Source organism: Magnolia sinica, chromosome 3 (genome assembly GCF_029962835.1).
Source record: "Magnolia sinica isolate HGM2019 chromosome 3, MsV1, whole genome shotgun sequence".
Classification (NCBI taxonomy): domain Eukaryota; kingdom Viridiplantae; phylum Streptophyta; class Magnoliopsida; order Magnoliales; family Magnoliaceae; genus Magnolia; species Magnolia sinica.
The window spans coordinates 51800095-51822999 of record NC_080575.1 but is presented as its reverse complement, the minus strand read 5'-3'; the positions used below and the strand labels follow the sequence as shown (position 1 = coordinate 51822999).

General features: G+C 37.0%; 1 protein-coding gene across 4 annotated transcripts in view; it reads right to left on the bottom strand.

Moving 5' to 3' along the window:
- The window catches only part of LOC131239914 (DNA-(apurinic or apyrimidinic site) endonuclease), a 150375-nt gene that overhangs the window by 48762 nt on the left and 78708 nt on the right, over positions 1-22905 (bottom strand). For all 4 annotated transcript variants that reach the window (XR_009168483.1, XM_058237840.1, XM_058237843.1 and 1 more), the window contains one exon: positions 15078-15139. Coding sequence is in view for 3 of the 4 variants with exons in the window: in XM_058237840.1 (XP_058093823.1) it covers positions 15078-15139 (62 nt within the window). In the remaining variant the exon portion in view is untranslated. The remainder of the gene's footprint in view (positions 1-15077; positions 15140-22905) is intronic.

Below are 22905 nucleotides of genomic sequence, written 5' to 3'. Positions count from 1 at the left end.
CTTTCGTAGTCGCACCGGCATTTTATAAGGTTTTCGTGGGAAATCGGTTACCGAGTACGCTCTTATCGTACCGACTAAACTCAGTTGGGCCCACCTTGGATGTATGTGGTCTATCTACACCGTCCATCTGTTTTTCCATCCACTTTAAGGGGTTGAGCCCAAAATTGAAGCAAATCCAAAGATCAAGTGGATCATACCATACGAAATGGTGGGTATAATGATTTCAACTGTTGAAACCTTTCTAGGCCCCACCATGATGTATGTACTTTATCCATTCAGTTCTTCCATTTTTACGGATCATTTTAGGGCTTTATCCCAAATTCTAGAGGGATACGAATCGCAGGTGGACCACACCACAAGAAAATAATAGTGATTGGATATCCACCATTTAAATCCTCCTAAGGCCCACTGTACTGTTTATTTGACATCCAATCTGTTAATTAGGCCATACAGACCTAGATGAAGGGAAAAAACAAAGATCAGCTTGATCCAAAACTTTTATGGCCGCCAAAAAGTTTTTAATGGTCTAAGTTCATTCAACATTGTTTCCTATAATGTGGTCCAATTGATATTAGTATATACCTCATTTTTTTTCTCATGTCATAAAATGATCTATAAAAATAGATAGATGGTATGGATGAAACACATAAATCGTGGTTGGGCCCACAGAGCACCGACCACCAGCCATCCGCCAGTTTCAGCGGATGGGCGCGCGGATCAGGTACCACCCGGTCCGTTCGGAGTTGGGTGCAGGGGGAAGATCCAAGGGCCACTAAGGGATCACCGTGATGTATGAATCTTATCCACACCGTCCGTCCATCTTTTCATATCATTCTAGAATATTAGACCAAAAATAAATCATAATAAAGGCTCAAGTGGACCACACCATAGGAAGCAATGATACTAAGGACGCCCACCATTGAAACCTTCCTAGGGCCCACTGTATTTTATTTTTTTACATAACCCTTTAATATGATAATACACACCTGGATGGAGAGAAAAAAACAAATATAATCTTGTTCTAAAATTTCTGTGGCCCCTAAGAATTTTTCAATGGTTTTAATTTAATTACCACCGTGTGGCCCATTTGAGATTTAGATATTATATATTTGTTGCATAATGTTTTAAAATAATATGAAGAAATGAATGAACGGTGCGGATAAATTTCATACATCACGGTGGCCTTTCAGTGGCCATCGGATCCTCCGCGCGTGGGATACGGTGATATCCCGGACTCGGATGAAAGCGGATTGCATATTGAGTTACTTAGTACCCTCTTATGGTACTAAGTAAACTCTGTTGGGCCCACTGTGAATTCATATGGTTTATCCACACCGTCCATACATTTTTACATATCATTTTAGGGGTTGAGGCCAAAATTGAAGTATATCAAAAGCTCAAGTGGACCATGCCACAGGAAACAGTGGAAGTATTGATTTCCACTGTTAAAACCTTTTTGAGGCTCTCAATGATGTTTATTTTTCATCCAAACCGTTAATAACATCAAAATTATATGGATGAAAGGAAAACACAAATATCATCTTTATGTAAAACTTATGTAGCCATGAAGAACTTTTCAACGGTAGAATTCAATTCACACTGTTTCGGATGGTGTGTTCCACTTGAGATTTGGATATTCTTAATATATGTTTTAAAGATATAAATTTATATGATAAAACAGATGGACGGCGTTGATACCGTGCATGAATGACGGTGGGCCCCACAGAGTTTATTCAATATGCCTAGTGTACTAAGTTACTCGGTACGCAATCCGCTTCCGAAGTGGATTGGCTGGTGTAACACAAACCAGGGCGTTGACGTCACCAAGTTCTGTGGTCCAATCATGAGGTATGAGTTATATCCAAACCGTCCTTCCACTTGGTGAGCTCTTCCTAAGTCTTGATCTGAAAAATAAGACAGATCCGAAAATCAAGTGGACCACACTGCAAAAAGCAGTGGAGGATTGAACGCCCTACCATTGATACCTCTTTGGGGTTCACATAAATTTTGATGTAGGAGAGTTTTGGTGCATGAAGCATCGGTGCTAAGGCCCATCATATAAACAGTTTGGATCACCGAATCATGGGACACCATACAATTACAAGCTAAAAGAAAAATAAAATAAAATCTGAAAATTGGACAAAAGTACAAATTCAACGGGCAAAATCAAACAGTTAAGATCAACTGGATTTATGCACTTCCATCTGTAATTTGTGTACATTAAGGAGCTCAAATGGCACTATATGTACCAGCATGGCAAATTAAGATGAGATCCAATCCATCCATCATGTGGTCCACTTGAGCTTTGGACATCCTTTTGGCCCCTATTAAATGGAAATTTATCATTTAATGCATTCTTTTTGTAATATTTTTATTACTCAATATGTAAATATGTGTATTCAGGCATGTCCTGAAGTTCCACTGAAAAATTCCACCATTTTCTCCATGTTTCCATTATTTTCCCTGCATTTCCGGTTATCGGCGATATTATCGGCGATAACGATATTATATCTTTATCTCTGCCCAGCGAAACTTGAAGCGATACCGACAACTCGAACACTGTTTGTAATGTTTTGAAGTTCCTTTTATATAAATAGAAAAGGGGGGTTAGAATGGAGGAAGTTTTTCCTTTCCAGTATTGTCTTTTCTTCTCATTCTTCTTTTCATTCTTCCTTGCTAAGATTTATTCCTCTTTTCTACTCATAAACAACAACTCAACTCACCAAAGTGTTTGTTTCTTTTGTGGAGAATGGAGATGAACATTACCGGCATCTAGTAACTTGGACCAAGGCATCCAATAGTCGGAAACCTAACGGTCTTTTAAAGAGGTTTTGACATCATTGCCTTGCTATTTATAATTTTAACATGCTTAGTCAACCAACATCAATGTATTATACTTAATAGTATCTGCATGTGTATCAACCGATACGGCCCTATAACAGCAAGAAAAAATTATTCAGGAGAAATATCTCATAAGTTATTAGTAAAATTCATAAAATTGTGAGGAACCAAAATGGTGTTCTACTTTTTGGTTTTGGACATGTATTTGATGGTGCAACTAAACATTCTTTGGTAAGAATGATGATTGTCGAGCACTATTGGCTTGAAATGTTGAAAGTTGACCAAAGAGGCCTTAATCAAACACATATGAAGCATGTTGTGGTGGATTTGTGCCCATTACATATAAATACTGTAGACATCTACCTGTGGGCCTGTTGGGCCCTTGGGTTGTGAGCCTTTAGTCCTTGGGTTATTTTGTTTAAGTTATTTATGTTTTTCCTCTTTTGCCCTCTTTTCTTTCTTTAAGTGCTAAGGGCATATTTATAATTTTTTAAAGGATACTTTATTTATAAAATGCCAAGACAATCGTCGAAGCGATAAAGAATATAACCTCCACATTACAACTTAAGCTTAGACAGAGCTTTACAATCTTTCACATTCTTAACCTCGGATGCATTCCAGCACATCTTGTTTGTACTTCCAAACAACCTCCTATTCCGCTCCCCCACACATGTTTCAAAAAACTGCTAGCAACATCATACGCCAAATGACAGACTCTTCCTTAGATCGGACCCTATTGTGCCACGCCCAAAGGAGAGCTACTAATGAAGGCATTGCACAATGAATCCTCAAATATTTCTCGAACCGCATCCCACACTCACCTTGCGAAGGAACAATAGATGAAGAGATGGTCTTTCATTTTTGCATTGTTCATACACACAAGGCAAATCTTGGGGAGGACCATTGATCTTTTCTAAAGATTGTCTATGGTAAGGGGTAAGGACACTCTTTCTCCCGACCTACCATGTAAATGCCGCCACCTTGGTTGCTGCTCCACAGAACCAAAATCCGTAAAAGAATTCCTGGTTCGAAGAGATTGATGACTTTTGGATCACCTTGTAAAAGGATTTAATTGTGAACAAACTGGATGGAGAAGCGGTCCAAACCGGAGTCTCCATGGCGCATGAAGAAGGTTGAATATTCTGTAGGCACCCCACAAATCTGAAATAATCAAATGCCTCCTTGTTAGATAAATTCCTTCAACAAGGAGGACACCACACATGGATGGCACCAATAATGAGGAAACAATCAGCTACCAACATGTCGTTTGATGGGGCTAATCTCACCTAAGAGGGGAATTCAACTTCCAAAGGCATGTCCCCACACCAAGGATTTCTCCTAGAAGCGAGCACAAGCTCCATCTCTGAGGGAGAAAGCTAGTCCTTGCTTGAACGACAAACCGATAGATATAATGGCCTTCTAAATACCTGAAGCATGATCAAGCGAAAATTGATTTATTCCCCATCCCCCTAATTGGACTCCATATTTAGAAGCAACCACCTCTGTCCATAGCCTACCCTCTTCTGTGCAAAATCTCCATTGCCACTTCCCCAACAATGCCTCATTCACTGATTCCAACACCCTTATCCCTGCTCCTCCTTTGGAAATTGGTTTCCACACCTCATCCCACTTCTAGAGATGAAACGTGTGCCCATTGTCGGCCCCCTTTTCATAAGAACTCATGTATTAGCCTTTCCAACTTTTCCAAAACAGACTTCAGACACTTGAATAGTGACATGAAGTAAAGAGGAAGGTTAGATAGCGTTGCTTTGATAAGCATGATGCGCCCACCTAACAACAAGTGGCGACTCTTCCAATATAGAGAGAGTTTCCACCCAAATCTCTCGATGACTCTGCTCCACAAATGTTTTGCTAGTCTTCCCAAACACAACGAGTGGCCCAAGTCAAAGAGGGAATGTCCCTAACCCCACCCCGAAGAACACTTCTGCAAAGCCCAATACTTCTTCCTTGGATAAAGCAATATCTAGCATCTTTCTATTTCTGACATTTACCTTTAGCCCGGAAAGCTCCTCATAACACCCAATTATTTTCCTCAATTTCTCTTTGAAGATTCAGCATCACAAAACAAAAGTGTTGTCCACGAACTGTAAATGGGAGATGTGATCTCCTTAAGGTGAACCTTTAAACTTTGATATAATCCAACTTCTTGACCTTTTGCTAGCATTCACCACCAATAACAATGGGGAGAGCAGATCCCTGTGCCTTAGATCCCTAGAAGCTTTGAAGAATTTATGCAGCGAACCATTAACAAAAGTAGAAAAAGAAGCCGAAGAGACACATGCTCGCATCCATCTTATCTAGTTGCTTCTACAACCTAACCTTTGTAGCATAAGCTTAGGCATGTCGTTACGTGCAAGTTATGCTAGACCGCAACAGCATTGAGACATGAGCATGTGCCTAACCTTTTAGAGTTTTATTATATCATGTATTTCCCTTTCAACACTGTACTCAAAGATTATATTAGTGGATATGTGGTGATGATGTTTTGTAACTTGGGTATACTTGTGGTTATGATCCTTTACAAAAATAAAAAATAAAATCACCTTAAAAATCCTCCTTGTAGGATCCCAAGATCGGAACTTGGTGTATAGGAGCTAGGATCCAAGAATGGGGTACTACGAAGGCTGTCGGCACCGAATTCAGTAGCCGGGAATTTTGTGAGCCCGGTTCCCGAGTTTGGGGCGTGACAGTTTTTTTCTAAAAAATTCTCAAATTGCCAAGAATGTGTAGATCATGTTATATTAATTGTTCAAAGTATCCTCAATATATCGAGAATATCCCTAATATTATCTGTATCTCTAGCTCAACGAAATTGATAGCAATGGTAGAGATACTGATAACACTGGTAGGATCAGAAATTCCAGGTATCGGTAATATATCACTAAGTATCGTCGATGTATCGATATCGCCAATATTTTTTACTATGCAAATTGCAAGTGTCGCTTATATTGTCAATGTATCAATATCACCAAGGTATTGCCAATATTTTTTAGTGTAAATTCTAAGTGTCGCTTGTATCATCGGTGTATCGGCAATATTTCGAATATCGCCAATGTATCAATACGCCAAAAATCTGTTTATATATATATATATATATATATATATATATATATATATATATATATATATATATATATATATATATATATATATATATATATATATATAAAATTCCCTTTCAATTATTTTATGGGCGCATGGTTGTAAGATGAAATATATATTTGTATATGTGCATATGTATGCATGCATGGATGGATAGATGGACCATGGATGGATGGATGGGTGTATGCATTGATGGATTGATGGATGGTTGTTTGGATGGATGGATGGATCATGCATGTGTGTTTATATGTATGTATGTGCATGCATGGATGGATGGATCCACCATTTTCCCCATGTTTCCCTAATGTTTTCCCAAGTCAACAACACATGCTTTTAGGACCCATTAAATCGAAACTTATTATGTACGTGGTCTTTTTGTATTTTTCATTCCTAAATATGCTAATATATGTATGTTAGTATTTCCTAAAGTTCTACTAAAAAATCCTACCATTTGCCCTACGTTTCCCCACATTTCCAATTATTAGATATACCATCGGCGATAACGATATTATTTTCCGTATCCCTGACCAGTGAAACTTTTAGCGACTAAGATTGCAACCGATTTGGGAAAATTTGGGGAAAATTTTTCGCAAATTTCCCACAACTTGGCCCATCTCCCTCGAATATCAAAATCAAAGCTCCAAATCCATAATTTTTCATGCAAAACATGAAAAATCATGGATTTCTTATTATTTGACACTATTAACAACATATAAAAATGAAAAAAAAAAAAAAGCAATCAAAACTAAAATAATACGCACCTTTTGGAACCTGGCTCCAAGAAGCTTCCAATCATGATTTCGGAAATTTTTCGAAGATTTTCTTCCAAAAAACTAGACTAGACCAATCAAAATCACCTTACAATATATTAGGAAGATTTTTTTGTCAAAAAAAAAAAAAAGATTTTTGAGGAATTTCCAAACAAAATAGCATCGGTTTCCTTATATCCCTTTCAATATCACACTTAGTTTCGATATATTGCACAATGCATCATGAATTTATAAAGGAGGAGTGTGGATATATCGCACAATATCGCGATATCCATGATATATAGCGATATCTCACGATATATTGCAATATACTCTGAAAAATGGATATGAAAGCTGAATTTCGTATTGCTCGGCTGGGATAACAGATATCTCGGTGATATCACAAGATATTGAAAACATTGCTTACCACATCAAAATGAATTATGTGAAATGGAAACACATTTTTATTCAAACTTGCGAAAAAGTTGACCTACAATTCTTGGACAACTCACAAATTTCACACGATCAATTATAATTAAAAACTAACTTAAATAAGTTTGAAAATAACAACTTCAATGACTAAAAAGACAAATGTCCTAAACGACCATGCCACACCCTAACCAGGGCAATGTTATGATCCTTACAAAGATTATTACTTAACTAGAAGGCTAAAAGAGAACCAACACTCGGTGTTTTAAATGGTGAATAGTGTGTAATGTAGCATTCACCCCTTTAAAGTGTGAGGCTTAAGCTACATAGTGTGTAGCATAAGTCACATGCTACTTCTAGATTTTTCATTAAGGTTGTGCTTAGTCAGCCAATTATCATGAAATTTTATGATATTTTGCACCAAATTAGTTTGATTAACAATGAAATTTAATGCCATCAGGTGCAACCAATATTGTTAAATCGAATAAGCGATTGTATGCCACCCAACTTGTGTGATCGCTTATGCAGTCACACAATCGCATAAGCGATCGCACTTGTTTTTTTTTAAAAATAAAAATAAAAAATAAAAATGAGAAATTTTGGGAAAATATGTTTTTTCTCCCAAAAAAGACTCAACGACTCTCATTAATTTTCAAACTAATTTGTGTAATATTACATATACTATCTAAGCTATTGATAACTAAAAATTAACAACGTTAACAACTCAACAACTTAACAACTTATTAATAAAAACTTACTTTTATTGATAAACAAAATCAACGAAGTACAAACTATAGATTTACTATATACATTGTTCCCTCTCCCATTGTGGCACATCACCACCATCACCATCATCATCGTTGGAGTCATCTCCTTCTTCAACATACACTTCATCTTCGTATATTTCTTCATCATCTATCCACACAAGCTTTTCATCCACGTCTAATGGTTGAGCATCTTCTTCTTGTACCTTTTCAATCTCAATATCATCGTCTTCTCCTTGACTCCTAAGCGCAGGCCTTGTGCTGCTGCTCGCCCCTCCAGCTCCTCTTCTTTGTCGTTGAGAACCTTCATCAGGTGTTGATCCATAAGCGACGTCTTTAAATTTGGCCCATGTAATGTCCTCGTCAGCAAAGATTGGATCCTCTGTCTCAACAAGTCACTCACCATCTGCCTCCAAATCATCTAAGCTATTAAGATCATAGAATCCAGGCTTTTCTCACCTAGCCTAGAATCTTTCCCGCAGCTTCTATTTATATACTAGACAGACCAGGTCCTTGAGTTTCTTTTGTTCAAGGCGATTTCTTTTCTTCTTTTTTTTTTGGTATGAATCTGTATTAACATTTAAAATGTCTAATATTAGCAATTTAGCATTGAAATTTGAAACTGGAAGTGAATTATAGAACTTTAACTTGTAAAACTTACTTGACTCGAATGTACTCCAGTTGTGCTTGCAACAGCTCGAAGAACATGTAAGGCCAAGAATTCTCATTGCCAACTTTTGTAGTGTCAAATCCCTCTTAGTCGGGTCAACTCCATACATAGACCATCAATTAACTGTAAGTTCAACACTTTCTCACTTAGACTTCTCACATTGTAAGTTATAGAACTTCATATATTTGCATACTTGGCAATTTCATACTTTTATGCCTAAGAACAATCTCTCTTGACCAAATCCATGCACTCTTCAAGTAGAAGTTTAGCTCCCGAGAAATTTTATCCTGTTCTTCTTTGTCTGGAACCATTCTTTCTAAAGCTTCTAGAAATCCAATCATATGGAAAGCAACTGCCACAATCTGATCGGCGGACGCAAAGAATACGACCAGATTAAGGATGTAGGCAGCCGAATATAAAGGGGATGACATTTGGCTACCCCATCTAGCATCTATAATATTTAAAATGGGCTGGTAATCACATTCTTTATAGTTGAAGTGTTCCATTACTTTATTTCTAACCCTCTCCATCACATCATAAATATAGCCCAGGGTGGCTTTTCATCACTGTCCACTAATCGTAACACACTTACTAAGGGTTCTGATGATTTTAAGGCCCTTACCACTTAAGCCCAAAATTAAGCAGAAAGAATGGTTTGTAGGACTAACTTTTCTTTGGCCTTCTTTGACCATGGTCCATTACTCCAATCGGCCGACACTATAAAGGACATAAGTTTAGCTTTCTTTGAATGTAATCTTTGTAGTGTTAAGAAATTTGTTGCAAATCGGGTCACGGTTGGACGATGCAAGTTGCACCTGAGGTAGCTTCTCATGTGATGGAGAAGAAGGGCATGCTTGTACATAAAAACTGTGAGTCTTCTAGCCTGAGCAATTACTTTAAGATAAAACCTACCTATATCTTCTAACATTAAATCGACACAATGTGATACGCATGGTGTCCAAAATAAACATCACTTGTTCTCCCAAGTTGGAGACTGGCAACTGCATAATTAGTTGCATTGTCCATGATAACCTAGACAACATATTCCTCTCTTACCTCTTCAACTACACTATCTAACAATTTAAATAAATAATCGGTGGTGTGGGAATGGGCCGATGAATCCACGGACTTTAAAAACATTGTCCCAATTAGATAATTTACAAGGAAGTTTATCAATGTCTGATTGGATCTATCGGTCCATCCATCAGCCATTAACATACAACCATATATTTTCCAACTTTCTTTGTATTCGGAGATAACGCTTCTAGTAAACTCCACCTCCTTTTTAAGGCAACTCTCCCTCACTTCATGATAGGAAGGGAGTTTCAAACCAGGTCCAAATTAACATATAGTTTCAACCATTACTTTAAAACTCTTTATCTTCACGGTGTTAAGAGCTACACCAGCTTGATATAACCACTTTGCAATGTACTGAATCGTGGCTTTCCCATCCTTCTTCTTATAGTGGTTTTCTAAAGTGGTTTGGGCAGGTCCTTTGCCCCTTTTGGTCGACCACATCTTCCGAATGTGATCTACACCACCTATCCATAAGCCCATGCCCACAGGCCCTTTTGACGGTTGGTCTAGATCGCCTTGTGAATGTAGGTGGTGTAGATTCATCCAAATCTATTACATTTATGTCCTCATAAGCTTCTCTCTCCATAAATTCTTCTTGCATGGCCGATGTGTCATGTTGTTTTCAACCATGCTTGTCCATATACTCCATAATTTCCCTACGGATTTCTAAAGTAACATTGGTACATACTCTTGCATTTGCTCCCAATGCATGCACAAGGTGGTGTTTATGCTTGCCAATACCACTGGAATTTATGTATCCGCATAGCTCACACACTACATGGGACTTATCATTGACACTTCGATAGTGCCCGTACTTTCAACCCAAGTCGTTAACTTTAGCCTTAAGGAAGAAGATTGGGAAGAAGACATGATGACACTATGTAGTAGCCAAGTAGGGTAGAGTAGTTGACCATAGAGTGTGCATGAGACTATGAGTGTGTATTAGAGTCTAAGTACTAAACGAACTTAGTAAGTAGTACATACTACTAAGTATTATTTTGTATGGTAAGCAAATACTAACCATTAACTACTAACTACTAAGTTAATACTACTAAATAAAGTAAGAGAGAGAGAGAGAGAGTCTCTCGACTCTTCTTGAGTCCTTAGAAGTTGGAAGTAAAAAGTTTAGAAAGTTGAAAACCTTTCTTCTCTTGAACTTGAAAGTTGAACGTGAAACTTGAAAGTCTTTTAGTCTTGAACTCTTGATTCTTACTCTTGAATCTTGATATAAATGAACACACTCTTGAATCTTGAATCCTAGAAACTACGAAGTACAAACAATAAACTTGAAATAAACTAGAAACTAAATAATTAGAAATAAACTAGAATCTAGAAACTATAAAGTAGTACGAACTAGAAACTATAAGTCTACGATTACAAATTTACAATTTAGAAATTACAATGAAACAAAATTAAAGACTTTGTTGTTGGTAGACTTGAATCTTGAGTGTGTGTGCTTGCCACTTGAGAGTTGAGACTTGACTCTTGAGTTGTTAGTCTCTTGAGTTAATTCTTGATTCTTGACTCATGATAAATGATGATTCTAATGAAAAAAAATCAAGAATAGATCACACAACACAAGTTAGAATAGAGATTATAAATTAAAAAATTAGAATAAGAGAATGGAAGAGAGAAAGAGATACAGTGAATTTATAGAGTGATTCTTCTTCTTGCTTCTTGATCTTGAATCCTTGAGACTTGCCTTCAACTTCAAGTGAAAATAAATAGTAAAGAATAAAGATAAGAGAAATTATAAAAGAGATTAAGAGAGAATGGGGGCTTTAGAATGATGTATGAGAGCAAGAGAGTGTGTATGATAGTTTTAGTTAGTATATGTTGCAAATGGAGGTGCGGGAAGTGCCTTTTTATAGGAAAAACTTCCAAAAATAAAAATAAATAAATAAATATATAAAATTCCAACAATCGGATTTCTTACCGTTGGAATGTATGCGGTCGCATATGCCATTATGCGATTGCATACCATCGCATATGGCATATGTGACAATCACATATGCCATATGCATGGTTCTATACAATTATGCAATCGCATAATCGATTATGTGATCACATAAGACAACATTGCAACCAAACACAACCTAAAATAATAGGAAAAATAGGAAAAGCTTAAATATACAGGTAAAGAAAGAGAAACCTATGTGATTTAATATTATTACTCATATTATTTCACTAAATTCATTACAAAGTTAATTAACTTCTATTAAAAAAATGAAAATTTTAACAAATCATACAAAAGATTAATTGATTTTAATGTTTTCATGAAAAATAACTTGTAGTGTAAGCTATGTAGCGTGTAGTGTATGCAAAATTAGCATCTAACAAAGGCTACGCGCGACTTAAGTTAGTCATGAGCTACATGGCAGTAGGGCTAAGCTATGTTACATAGCATAAGCTACACACTATATAGTGAAGCTATTTGAAATGCTATCAACAACATTAAAAAAATAATAATAATAATAATAATAATAATATTTAAAAAATAAAAAATAAAAAATAGAGACCTTTAGCTTCACGACCACTCCCAATCGTTTTCCTCATCAACAAATCCTAGAAAACACACAGTGGATAGGAAAGAAAGTAACATAGAAATTCAAATTCTCTGTGAGACAACTAATAGACAATAGATTTGTGGATAAATTTGGAACATGAAAACCAAAGGGCAAAGACGAGTAATCATTAAGTTTGAGGTCACCATTCTGAGAGATAGAGAATAGTGATCCATCAGCAATTCTCACTTCATCGTTTCTAGAAGACAATCTATATGAAGAAAAAAATGGACAACAGACTTGTTATGTGATCAGACTGAACTGAATCAATGATCCAGGCTAGGTTGGATGAGGAATGACAGACAAGGCTTTTAGACACTTGTACCTGACTGTGCAAATTATGTGAAAGCAAATGGACCATTCAATTGAAAAAGTAGATAATGAAAGTGCTCCAATTCTGTAAAAAATAAACTATCCGAGGCCAACGAGGACTACTCAATAGGGGGCTTGACACGGAGGAAGAAAGGGCGGCCGAGGAAGGAGTAGCAGCAACTACGAGTCCATTGGAGAAAGAAGGTTTCCCAGGACGGTTAAGCTTCGCTACCATGGAGATCCCAAAAAGTCTCCCGTGTATGTCCTTTTTCCCACAATGATCACATCACAACTTATCAGTCTCATCAAATGCCTCTAGTCTTCTGATTGGATCATTTTCTGCCCTTGAAGTAACCAAAAAGAGTGCAAGAGCTAAATGATCGTTGTTGGAAGAAACTGGTTCATGGCTTGCTTCTGGCTTAACTCACTCTGAACTAGGGGATAAACTTAATCATATGTCAGAAGCTCACATCTCTCCTAAATCTGCACGCAAGTCAACTCATACTCAAGAGTTCGAACCAGCTAAAAAATTTGAATATTCTATTTTGTTCGACCTATTTTTTATGTCCCTCCCTATCAGCATCAATATCCCACTATAATAAGTGATAATGATCCAACTCTTCCCATAGACCTGAAGTGTGAAATAATAGATAACTAAACTCTTCTCCCCCTGACAAAAAGTAGCAATTTCCTGACCTAGCTAATAGATACGGGCAATATTCTGCTGCTGGGAATAAGTTTTGATAACTTTATCCCAAATTTTCTAAGTTGTCTGCATGAATAAGAATCCTCTACTGATATGAGGTTGCATAGAGTTAAGTAGCCAAGACATTACCATCAAGTTCTCTTGCTCCCACTTATCATATGAAAAATCATCAATAGTTGGTTCCTTCACTCGGTCATCCACATACCCTAGTTTTCTTCGCCCGCAGATATACATCTTGACAGATTGAGACCATTCAAGGAAATTAGTGTCATCCAACTTCACAGTTGTGATTTGCACACTAGGGTTGCGACCATAAACATCAATGGCTGGTATGAAACTTGAGGCCCCGGAAACATAAGTAGTCGTTGAACCACTGGCAGTCGGCATCTTCCCACAGTAACAACTTACATTTTCCAAAGAATGGTAAAAGTACTATCTTGAATTTCAAAGAGGCTCGACAAAAAGCAAAAAAAAAAAATTTAAAAAAAAAAAAAAAAAAAACAGAGGCCTACTTATTTCAATAATTACATCAGTAAAGGAAATGAATAATGATTACAAATTGTTTTACTTCTCTGATGACATCATCTACATATTACTGCAATATAAGGTAAAATTGTAATGATGACAAATTCCTTTACCAATCTCCTATTACATCTACATTTGACCATCAATTTATGTGTCGCAATAATTGTTTAAACAAACACTGTGAAGTAGTAATGATGGCTTATTTACATTATGTTATCATGGAGATCAGCGAAACAAACACGCCTTGACCAAAAATCAGACCAAAAATGGGCTCAAACAGGATTAGGCAGCACCACCCTTCACAAATCTCAGGGAAAAGATGGTTTTTTATTCTAGATGTGGCAAATGGTCAACCACAGCAAATCAATGTGGAAAAGTTCCACAAAAAAGCATTAGAAAAATGGCACGCACAACAAAAAAAAGAAAAAAAAGAAAAAAGAAGATGAAGACGAAGAAGAAGAAGGGATTGGACCCCTTAACTTCTTTATTTCAAGCAAAAAAAACCACCAAACACTAACCAAAATCATGAAAAGATCACAATAATTCTTCTAAAATCACTCTCTTCTAGATCTCTTACTCTTCTTCTTCAAGAGACGATCCAACTATACACTGCTAACATCACTAGTACGGCATGATGATGTCAACAGTAGGCCCCTCCTACGAAACCTCTAATCAATGAAGTAACATACGCTCTGGTACCAAGTAGAAAAGAGGAATAAATCTTAGAGTGAAAGGTAGAAAGAAAAGACGAAGAGAATGTTTGGAGGAAAGGAAAAACTTCGTGCATTCCAACCCCCCCTTTTCTATTTATATAAAAGGAACTTCAAAAAATTACAAATGGGCCCTTATTCTATCCCCGATTACAAAAGTTCCTTTCTAAACATGTATCTCAACATTATGCAATAAGAGAACATCTTCTTGACCTCTGAACAATCTGACCATAAAGCCATCAGGACATTGATCTGACTAATCTCAGCCGACCTTGGTCAACAAATAAGGCAATCTCTAATGAGGTTTGCAGATGTCAAGGAAAGAACATATCTTACTGCTCTTCATTCCACAATCCACAAAACACTCCCCATATAAAACTAACTCCTGCTGTTGGATACTCCACCAACATGAATTGGCAGCTATTGATGGATGAAGATGCAGCATCATGCACTTCACTTAACATGCTTAATATGCAACTGACCCCGATGAAATGTAACAACAACTCGTATTACTAGCTTAATTCTCTTGATTGAAGAAACTAAAAATCACCAACATAGTCCAGTTTTGGAAAAATAAGTAATCCATTACAATTTCCCAAAGACTCACTCGGATAATATTGAACTGAAGCGCATCCGCTCAGCCAAGGTAAATCCAGGCTGCCCACAATCCTGCATCCAACAAATTGAGGCTTCTTATCAGCTAATCAAATTTCCATCATGCTGCAAATCCAATGCATGCTAGCTTCATTTTAACAAATAAGGCCATTGAGCCTCCATTAATGTTCGCTTCAAAATAAGAACTACTTAACAGGGGGAAAAAATCATCATCCTTTCTAGTCATAATGTTTTGGCCATATTTATTCCTTGTAGTGAACTTTCCATCTGCAAAATGTCCAAAAGGTTCTATAACTAGCAAAAGAGGGTATTACTTCGCGAATGCCCCCTATCATTTCCCCAATAGATCCTAAGAAAAACAAAAAATGTGGCTCTTTGAAGCTTTATAAAAACATTCCTTTTAGCCACAGACTATTATTTGAAGAAACCATTGTTGGTTTTAACCATAAGCAAATAATAATATATAGATAATAATAATAATAACAATAATAATAATATTTAAACAATATAAATTCATAAGATGGATGGTCCTTATTACTTTCAGAGTGGAACCCACAACATGAGTAAAAATATATACATATGTAACCTAAAAATAAAATAATTTATAACAAAGTAATAATAATAAAATTAATATTAATACTATTTGGATAGTAATATCTTATGTTAAAAATTCATAACATAGGCATTCCTGATCATTTAAATGACTTCATAGGACCCTTTGACCGTTAATGTTTGAAGGTGAATCAAACTGACTATAAGCAGAATCGACACTAAAGGACCATAATTAACTTGGTGTGGCCCACCTAAGCTTTTGATCTACTTGATCTTTGATCAAGGACCCTGCTTGGGCCCTCCAAAGTGGAATGGATGGAGTGGATTTCTCAAAAACATCTCTATGGGTCCCACAATCATTTCGTGCCGTAACGGTCACCTGCCGATTTGTAGCTGTAACGGCAAAAAAATGGCCTTTTTTTTTTGCTTTTTAAGGTATGTTTTTTCACTTTTTTTGAAACTTCTTTCTTCTAAACTCTTCCTAAATCATTCTATTGTTATTTCCAACTACTCTTAGCTTGATATTACAAATAAAAACAACCTTATATTAAGGATTTTCTTGATTCGAAGCTCTGTGGGCCATTTTCCAGAAATTTCTCAAAAATAGGTATTTATACTCTTTATTCAATGTTTTGTTGTTTTAATGGTAGAATATGATGTGTTAATCATAATAGAAAATATTAATGTCCATTTTATAGATTGTTGTTATCATTTTATATTTAAAAAAAAAAAAATTCTATTTACGCACTATTTTCGACCCTTTTTTTTAATTCGAAAAATTATTTTTTATTGAATGTTTTGATGTTTTAATGGTAGAATATGATGTGTTAATCATAGTAGAACATGTTAATGTTTATTTTACAGATTGTTATTGTCATTTTATATTTTTTTTTATGAATTATGAAAAATAATTGCAAACACCTACACATGTAAGATATTTTCATATTACATTCATTCTAATATATCTATCATTGATAGTAGATAGAAAATTAAATATATGAGTTTTGCAGTCAAATCCAGGTTATCTGGTTCATAAATTCATCAGATAGTCCGATACAACTTCTCACCAAAGAGTGGACCGTTAAACCACCATAAACATGTTCCAATTTATAAATGAATACATATTTGGAATGCTTAGAATATTCCGGATTTAATTCATATTTTTTTGGCAAAAAAACAAAATTGCCCCGTTACGCCCCCATATCCGTATCAGTATCGGAGGGCACCGTTACGCCAACCAATACCGATACGGGATACCTTGGTCACAGGGCATCGCTATGGACCCCACCTTAGGACTCGTGTGTACACTAGCGGCATACACCCGAAGTGCACCAGACCAATAGTTGACCCAAAACCCGTCGACGAAAGAGGAAGGGATTCCTCTTCCTTTCCGTTTTTCCCGCCCAAGGGGAGTTTGAACGAACAATGTCCGTTAGTGTGATATGTGGTCCACCATCATCAGTCGATCTGACGATCCAAATCGTCCATCATGTTCAAAGCGATGGTCCGACCAAAACCCAACTCATACCACACGTTGACAGTCACGTGTGTGCATGCAAACTCCCCTGCAAGCAGATTCGTGCGGATGGAATTTTCCAGAAACAGAAGCCCCGCTGGCAATCTGCGTGCGTGAGAATTCATTGATCTTAACCATCCATTTTCGAACTATCTTAGCCCTTCATTTGAATCTAAATTCGCCATAAGGTTTCAGTAGCACATGAGAGAGCGCGGAAGGGAATCTTTCAGTTGCGGTGTCGTGGCGAAATCCTATCCATTCCCTTGCTTTTAGAAGCCTTCCTACAGCATCATGTATGTTGGATCTAGGGCGTTCAAAAACCCTCTTAGCATCGGTTAGAAGTTCTCACTGGTCGCAAACAAGCAAGATATCGCTTGCCGGTGTTTTAAATATTGACGGTATCAACCAATATATCTGATGCAAGGACATGTGATAACCTAATCTTAGATGTATGTATAATTGGGTTAAAGAATGTTCAAGTAAATACACAAATCAACTAACCATTTCCAATCAAAGGGATTAGGTAAATTTCAACACAAAGATGAGGTCATTCCGTCAGGATCATGCCCCATAACATAAAATCGCGTAAACAATAAAAAGGGAGGACCTAGGGATATGAGGATATCCTAGATCTAGCATAAATCGGTCCACGGTCAAGTTTGGATCTAATTCTATTGACTAACCATCCCTCTTTTCCGTTCAAACTAGAAAGGAGTATCCAGAGAGGAACGAAAGGGATGAAGAACGAAGGGTTCGAGATGAAGAAAGTATGTGTTCTTTTGTCATCAAAAGAAAAGGAGGATGATTCTTACCTTTTCCTGCACCTCGAAGATCTAGAAAGAAGGAAACCTAAAATTGGGGTGGAATCCTCAACACCCAAGCGCCAATCCTGAAACTCTAATCTCTTGAATAAAGAGGAAGAAAGGGGACGAATTTCTATTCATTCAATAATAATGAAAATAGGGTTTCTTACAACGTATATATAAGCTATGGAAAAATAAAAGTGTATTAAAGCCCCTGAAAATAAGAAAACTAATAAAAAATACAAAAAAATAAAGAAAGCGCAATAAAGCCCCTGAAACAAGAAAAATGAACAAAAACGTCTAAAACTAAAACACCCATGTGGTAGGGTGTCAAATCCGACCCATAAATCTATGGTCAGGGTGCGGTCATGCCGCTCCTGCACTCGTAGAGCGTTAGAAAATGGGTCTGATGGACCGAGCGTCCATCCACATCAACTCCTCCGCTGCAGTACTCTGTCAGCGACGCCTCCTCTAGTACACTCTAAAGGGTCCACCACTGATGTCCGCATTAATATCCCACGATATATCTTGTATCCCACCTGTGGGATACGAAATGCACAGGTAGTGCTGATATATCCCACCAATTCGATCTAGTGAGCATTTTCAATTTTTTATCGATGTTTTTGTTGTAAGTCACGTAAAACCAAAGTCAAATGGTTACAAATATATGATTCTTCATGTTTTCCATAAAAATTTATGGATTTGGAACTTCAATTTTGAGATTTGGGGTAGATGGGTCAAGTTGCCAAAAATTGAGAAAAATCAAAATTTCTCAATTTCTCACAAATCAGTTGCAATCTTTGTATCCAAACACAAAATTAAACATGTATGTAACCTAATCTAGTGATTCTTCTTTTTCTTTTGAATGTATTGTTTATCTTTCCATACATGTCCTCTTACATTTATAAATTATATAAATAGACTTTGAATATACTTGAATCAGTTTAGATGAAAAGCACATATATTAGGACTCCATACAAAGGAAACCCCTATTATGTGCACTTTTTTTTGTAATGTTTTGATTTCTAAGTGTGTATTAATGTCTTTTTCAACAATCCCTGAAGTTTCATTGAAAAATTCGACCAATTTCCCAATGCTCCCATGTTTCCCAACAACAATGATACATTACACGATATAACTGATATATCCCATGCGATAACCGATATTTATCCGTATCCCAAGGGTGCGATACATTACACGATAAAGGTATTTAAAACTTTTTCGCCTGCAACTCGTAATCTCTCGAACCACTGAGAATTTGTGATTCTCTCCAAAATATAGGTCTGATTGTGTTATCTGATCAAATGCAAGCCGTCCTTGTGAGTTGGATCAAAAGAATACCCATCCGTTGATGATCCGCCATTGATGATTTGCCATTAACAGCTGGATCATCTTCCTCAATCGACCGAAAAACCATCTTTCTTAGGTGGGCCCTGTCTTCTTATTAGAGGCATCCATTTATGGGGTCATCGTGTCATAAATCCACCTGTAACATTGGATTACAACCATGCAAACCAGGTCTATCATGATTAGCCAATAACCCAGCAAAGAGACCGAATGCACAACTAGGATTAGAGCCAAACTTGCAACTAATCCTAGGGATTATTAGCTGATTCTTCTAGGCTCATGTTAGGCTATAAGTAGCCTCTTTCCAAATAAGACAAGTCCTTCCTAAACCCTAAAAAAATCAGGGAGAAAGAGAGAGAGAGAGAGAGAGAGAGAGAGAGAGAGAGAGAGTCTCGTGTCGTGCGGTGTAACTTGGCCGAGTCTAGTTGGGTTTCCTTCGAGTCGACCAAGCTTGGCCTAGGTTAGGGTGTAGGTCTGGTCGAGTCCAGACTCTGTGAGGTCTGAGGAGTTGAAGTAGGGGGAGAGAGAACACCGTTTCTCTACTTTATTGAGTGGGGTAATTTCGTGTTGCACCGCACTGACTTAGACGAGTCGCAAGCTCGGGTCTGACCGAGTTTGGGTCGGTATAGACCTTCTAAGTGTTCAGGCTTGGTAGAAGAAGTAGAAGGAAGAAAGAGGAAAGAGAGAAGTAGAAGACGAGGACCATAGAGTGGTTCAGCACTCGTGTCCAAATAGTAGGGAGAGAGTGAAAAAGAAGTTGAAGAATGAAGAGAGAGAAAGGGGATTTAGTTTGTAAGAATGAGATAGAGTAGGGCAGCTGCTAAGTCAAGGATGAGTCGACTCAGTTCTCGCCCAGTCCGTAGTTCGGGTCTAATCTGTTCGGACTCAAATGTTGTCTTCACATGGTCAGATCTTTATCTCATCTATCGGGGGGATTGATAGTTCACGACCGTGTCTGGGACAAACTCGATTCATCGTCAAGTTGATTCGGACCGAGTTAACTCGATTTGGGTAAGTGAATCAATGAGGTTTATAGTTTAAATCTTATGTTGAGATGATTGAGTTGATCTTCCACATTCAGATGCACTCCCTTGGAGTCGGATCACATCGAGTCGAGTTGAATCGGATCAATCCTTCAAGTGGAATTTTTAGGTTGTTCCTAGAATTTCCATTAATTTAGTTGCAATGGAGTTGTAGGTCATTAATTTTGGTTTCTTAATGTCCTTTAATTGGGTTAATTCGTTTGATCTTAAGTCAAGTTGAGTCATATTGGGGATCGGTTTACACCTAAGTCAAATCAGCCAGCGAGGTGAGTCAATCCCTCAATCTTTCTACTTTCACTTGAATTAGAAGTTAATTTAGACTTAAATGAATTTCAGATTATAATGTTAGAAAAATTATATAACATAGGGTTGGATAGGGTTCAAAGCTATTTCATACCTTCAAAACCCTATTTGTGAGGATTCCGATTATTGAAAGGTGAGGATCACCATTCAAGCGTTCCAACATTATGATCATTAGTTTAGTTCATTTATTTCTATTAGTTGCTTAATATAGTATTCAGTAGAATGAATGATAAATGTTAGTTTCTATTTGAATAATTCTTTACATATGATTAATGTTTAGATTTCAATTCAAGTATTCCAATATGTTATGGATTTTAAATTTCTTTATTATGGCTGATGATAAGTACTTTACATGTGCATTTGCCATTGATAATGAATGTTGAATTGTTTGTGGCTTGCGTTGCCACTTGGAAATTGTTGAATGATATTATTGGAGGTTCCTCGAACTAGTGGTTGTTTTGCGAATGGATTACACATTATTTGGTTGTAGCCTTATCATCTCGTTGATTATTTGTGCCCATGTGGCTTGTAGGTTGAACTCTTTTTTGTGGTGTCCTTGAATGGACTCGATGCCTATTGTGGCTTGTCGAGAGGAACCTTTTCTCTTTTTTTTCTTTTTTTTTTGGATTTATGTACGAATTTGTGATGGTAAGGACCATTTTATGGATCATGATAGGCCACCAATTGTAGAGGTTACCATTAACATCCTACTTGTTGAAGACTTATTAGCAAAAGCATAGTAGCATAGGACACTATGCTCGAGTTGTCGGCCTATGCTGGCTGAAGAGCCCCCATAGTGACCTTTGAGTTTCGTTAAAATGGGTATGCAATTAGACTAATAACAGTTGGGCTAATCATGCGTTACATAGCATACAAATACAAGTGACATCGGGTGGCTAAGCTGGATGTTGTAGCACGTACCATTTCTTGGGGTGTTTTTCGCTAGCTCTCAGACCACTGTCGATCGACCTAATTTGTGAGCTTGTCACTTGAGCCTGTACTTGTTGTACATTTGTTGGTGACTCGCCACTTAAGATTGCATGTGTGTTTGGCACCAGTCATGGGTTTTTACTCAAAGCTAGCTGGATGAGCATCCCTAAGCTAATGTGCATATGCATGCATCCATTCATTTAAATAAGATTGCATTATGAGTTGTTTTATATGATTCTTATTTTATAACTATTTATAACTATCATTAGCTAATGTGATGGATTGTAATCTCATTGGTTATGATTATTATGAATGGTTTAGTGTAGCCTTCTCTTGTTAAACTATGTTTAACTATTGTGATGGTTTGGTAAATCTTGAGTATACCCAGTGTTTAAATTATTGGCGACAATATCGAATCATCGCCGATATTTTCGATATCGCTGATTCATCGATACTGAAACCCCATTTTTTCGTCTCCATTCTAGATATTGTTGAAATGTGGGTGATTTTTTTTTTTTTTTTTCAAAATATCATCAATACCAAGCAACTTTGCTTACGAATATCGGCAACAACATCTCGAAATCTAACAAGAAAAATTACACAAAAAAAAAAGAAGGAAAAATACAAGTATTTATCTCTCGTATCTATTTGAGGAACAAAGTTTCAACTCCTTGGGAGGACTTCTGAAAGATCGTCTTGTGGATCCACATCATTTCCTCGAAAGGTATGTCACAAACCGTAAAAACTTCGGGTTTTTCCGACGATAATTCCTCTGACGACTATTTTTTAAAAAGAATTGAAGATACCATCCTCTGAACTTACATTTAGGGTTACGAAAATTGGGGGTTTTAGAGGAAAAATCGGAAGGGGAGCGGATTATTCGACAGAAAGAGGGATTTTTTTCCTAAGAACTTGCGATTAGCTTTTTTTTTTTTTTTTTTTCCCTAAAAGATGAGGGTTGTTCTTTAAGGGGAGCAGATTAGGTGTTAGACTATTACTCAGGCGCGGCTTGGGTACGGTTGTTCTGTCAGGGGATATGTGGGGCCCACCGTGGTATATTTATCTTATCCAAGCTACCCATCTATTTTCAAAGAACATTTTATGGCACCAGCCCAAAAAGGAGGCAGATCGAAGGCTCGAGTGGACCACACCACAAGAAGCAGTGGTGACAATGTTCCCCACCGTTGAAACCCTCTTAAGGCCTGCCGTGATGTTTTTTGCTATCCAACCTGTTCATAAGGTCACATAGACCAAGATGAAGGTAAAACATAACTATCAGGTTGATCCAAAACTTCTGTGGCCCTTAGGAGGTTTTCAGCGGTAAGC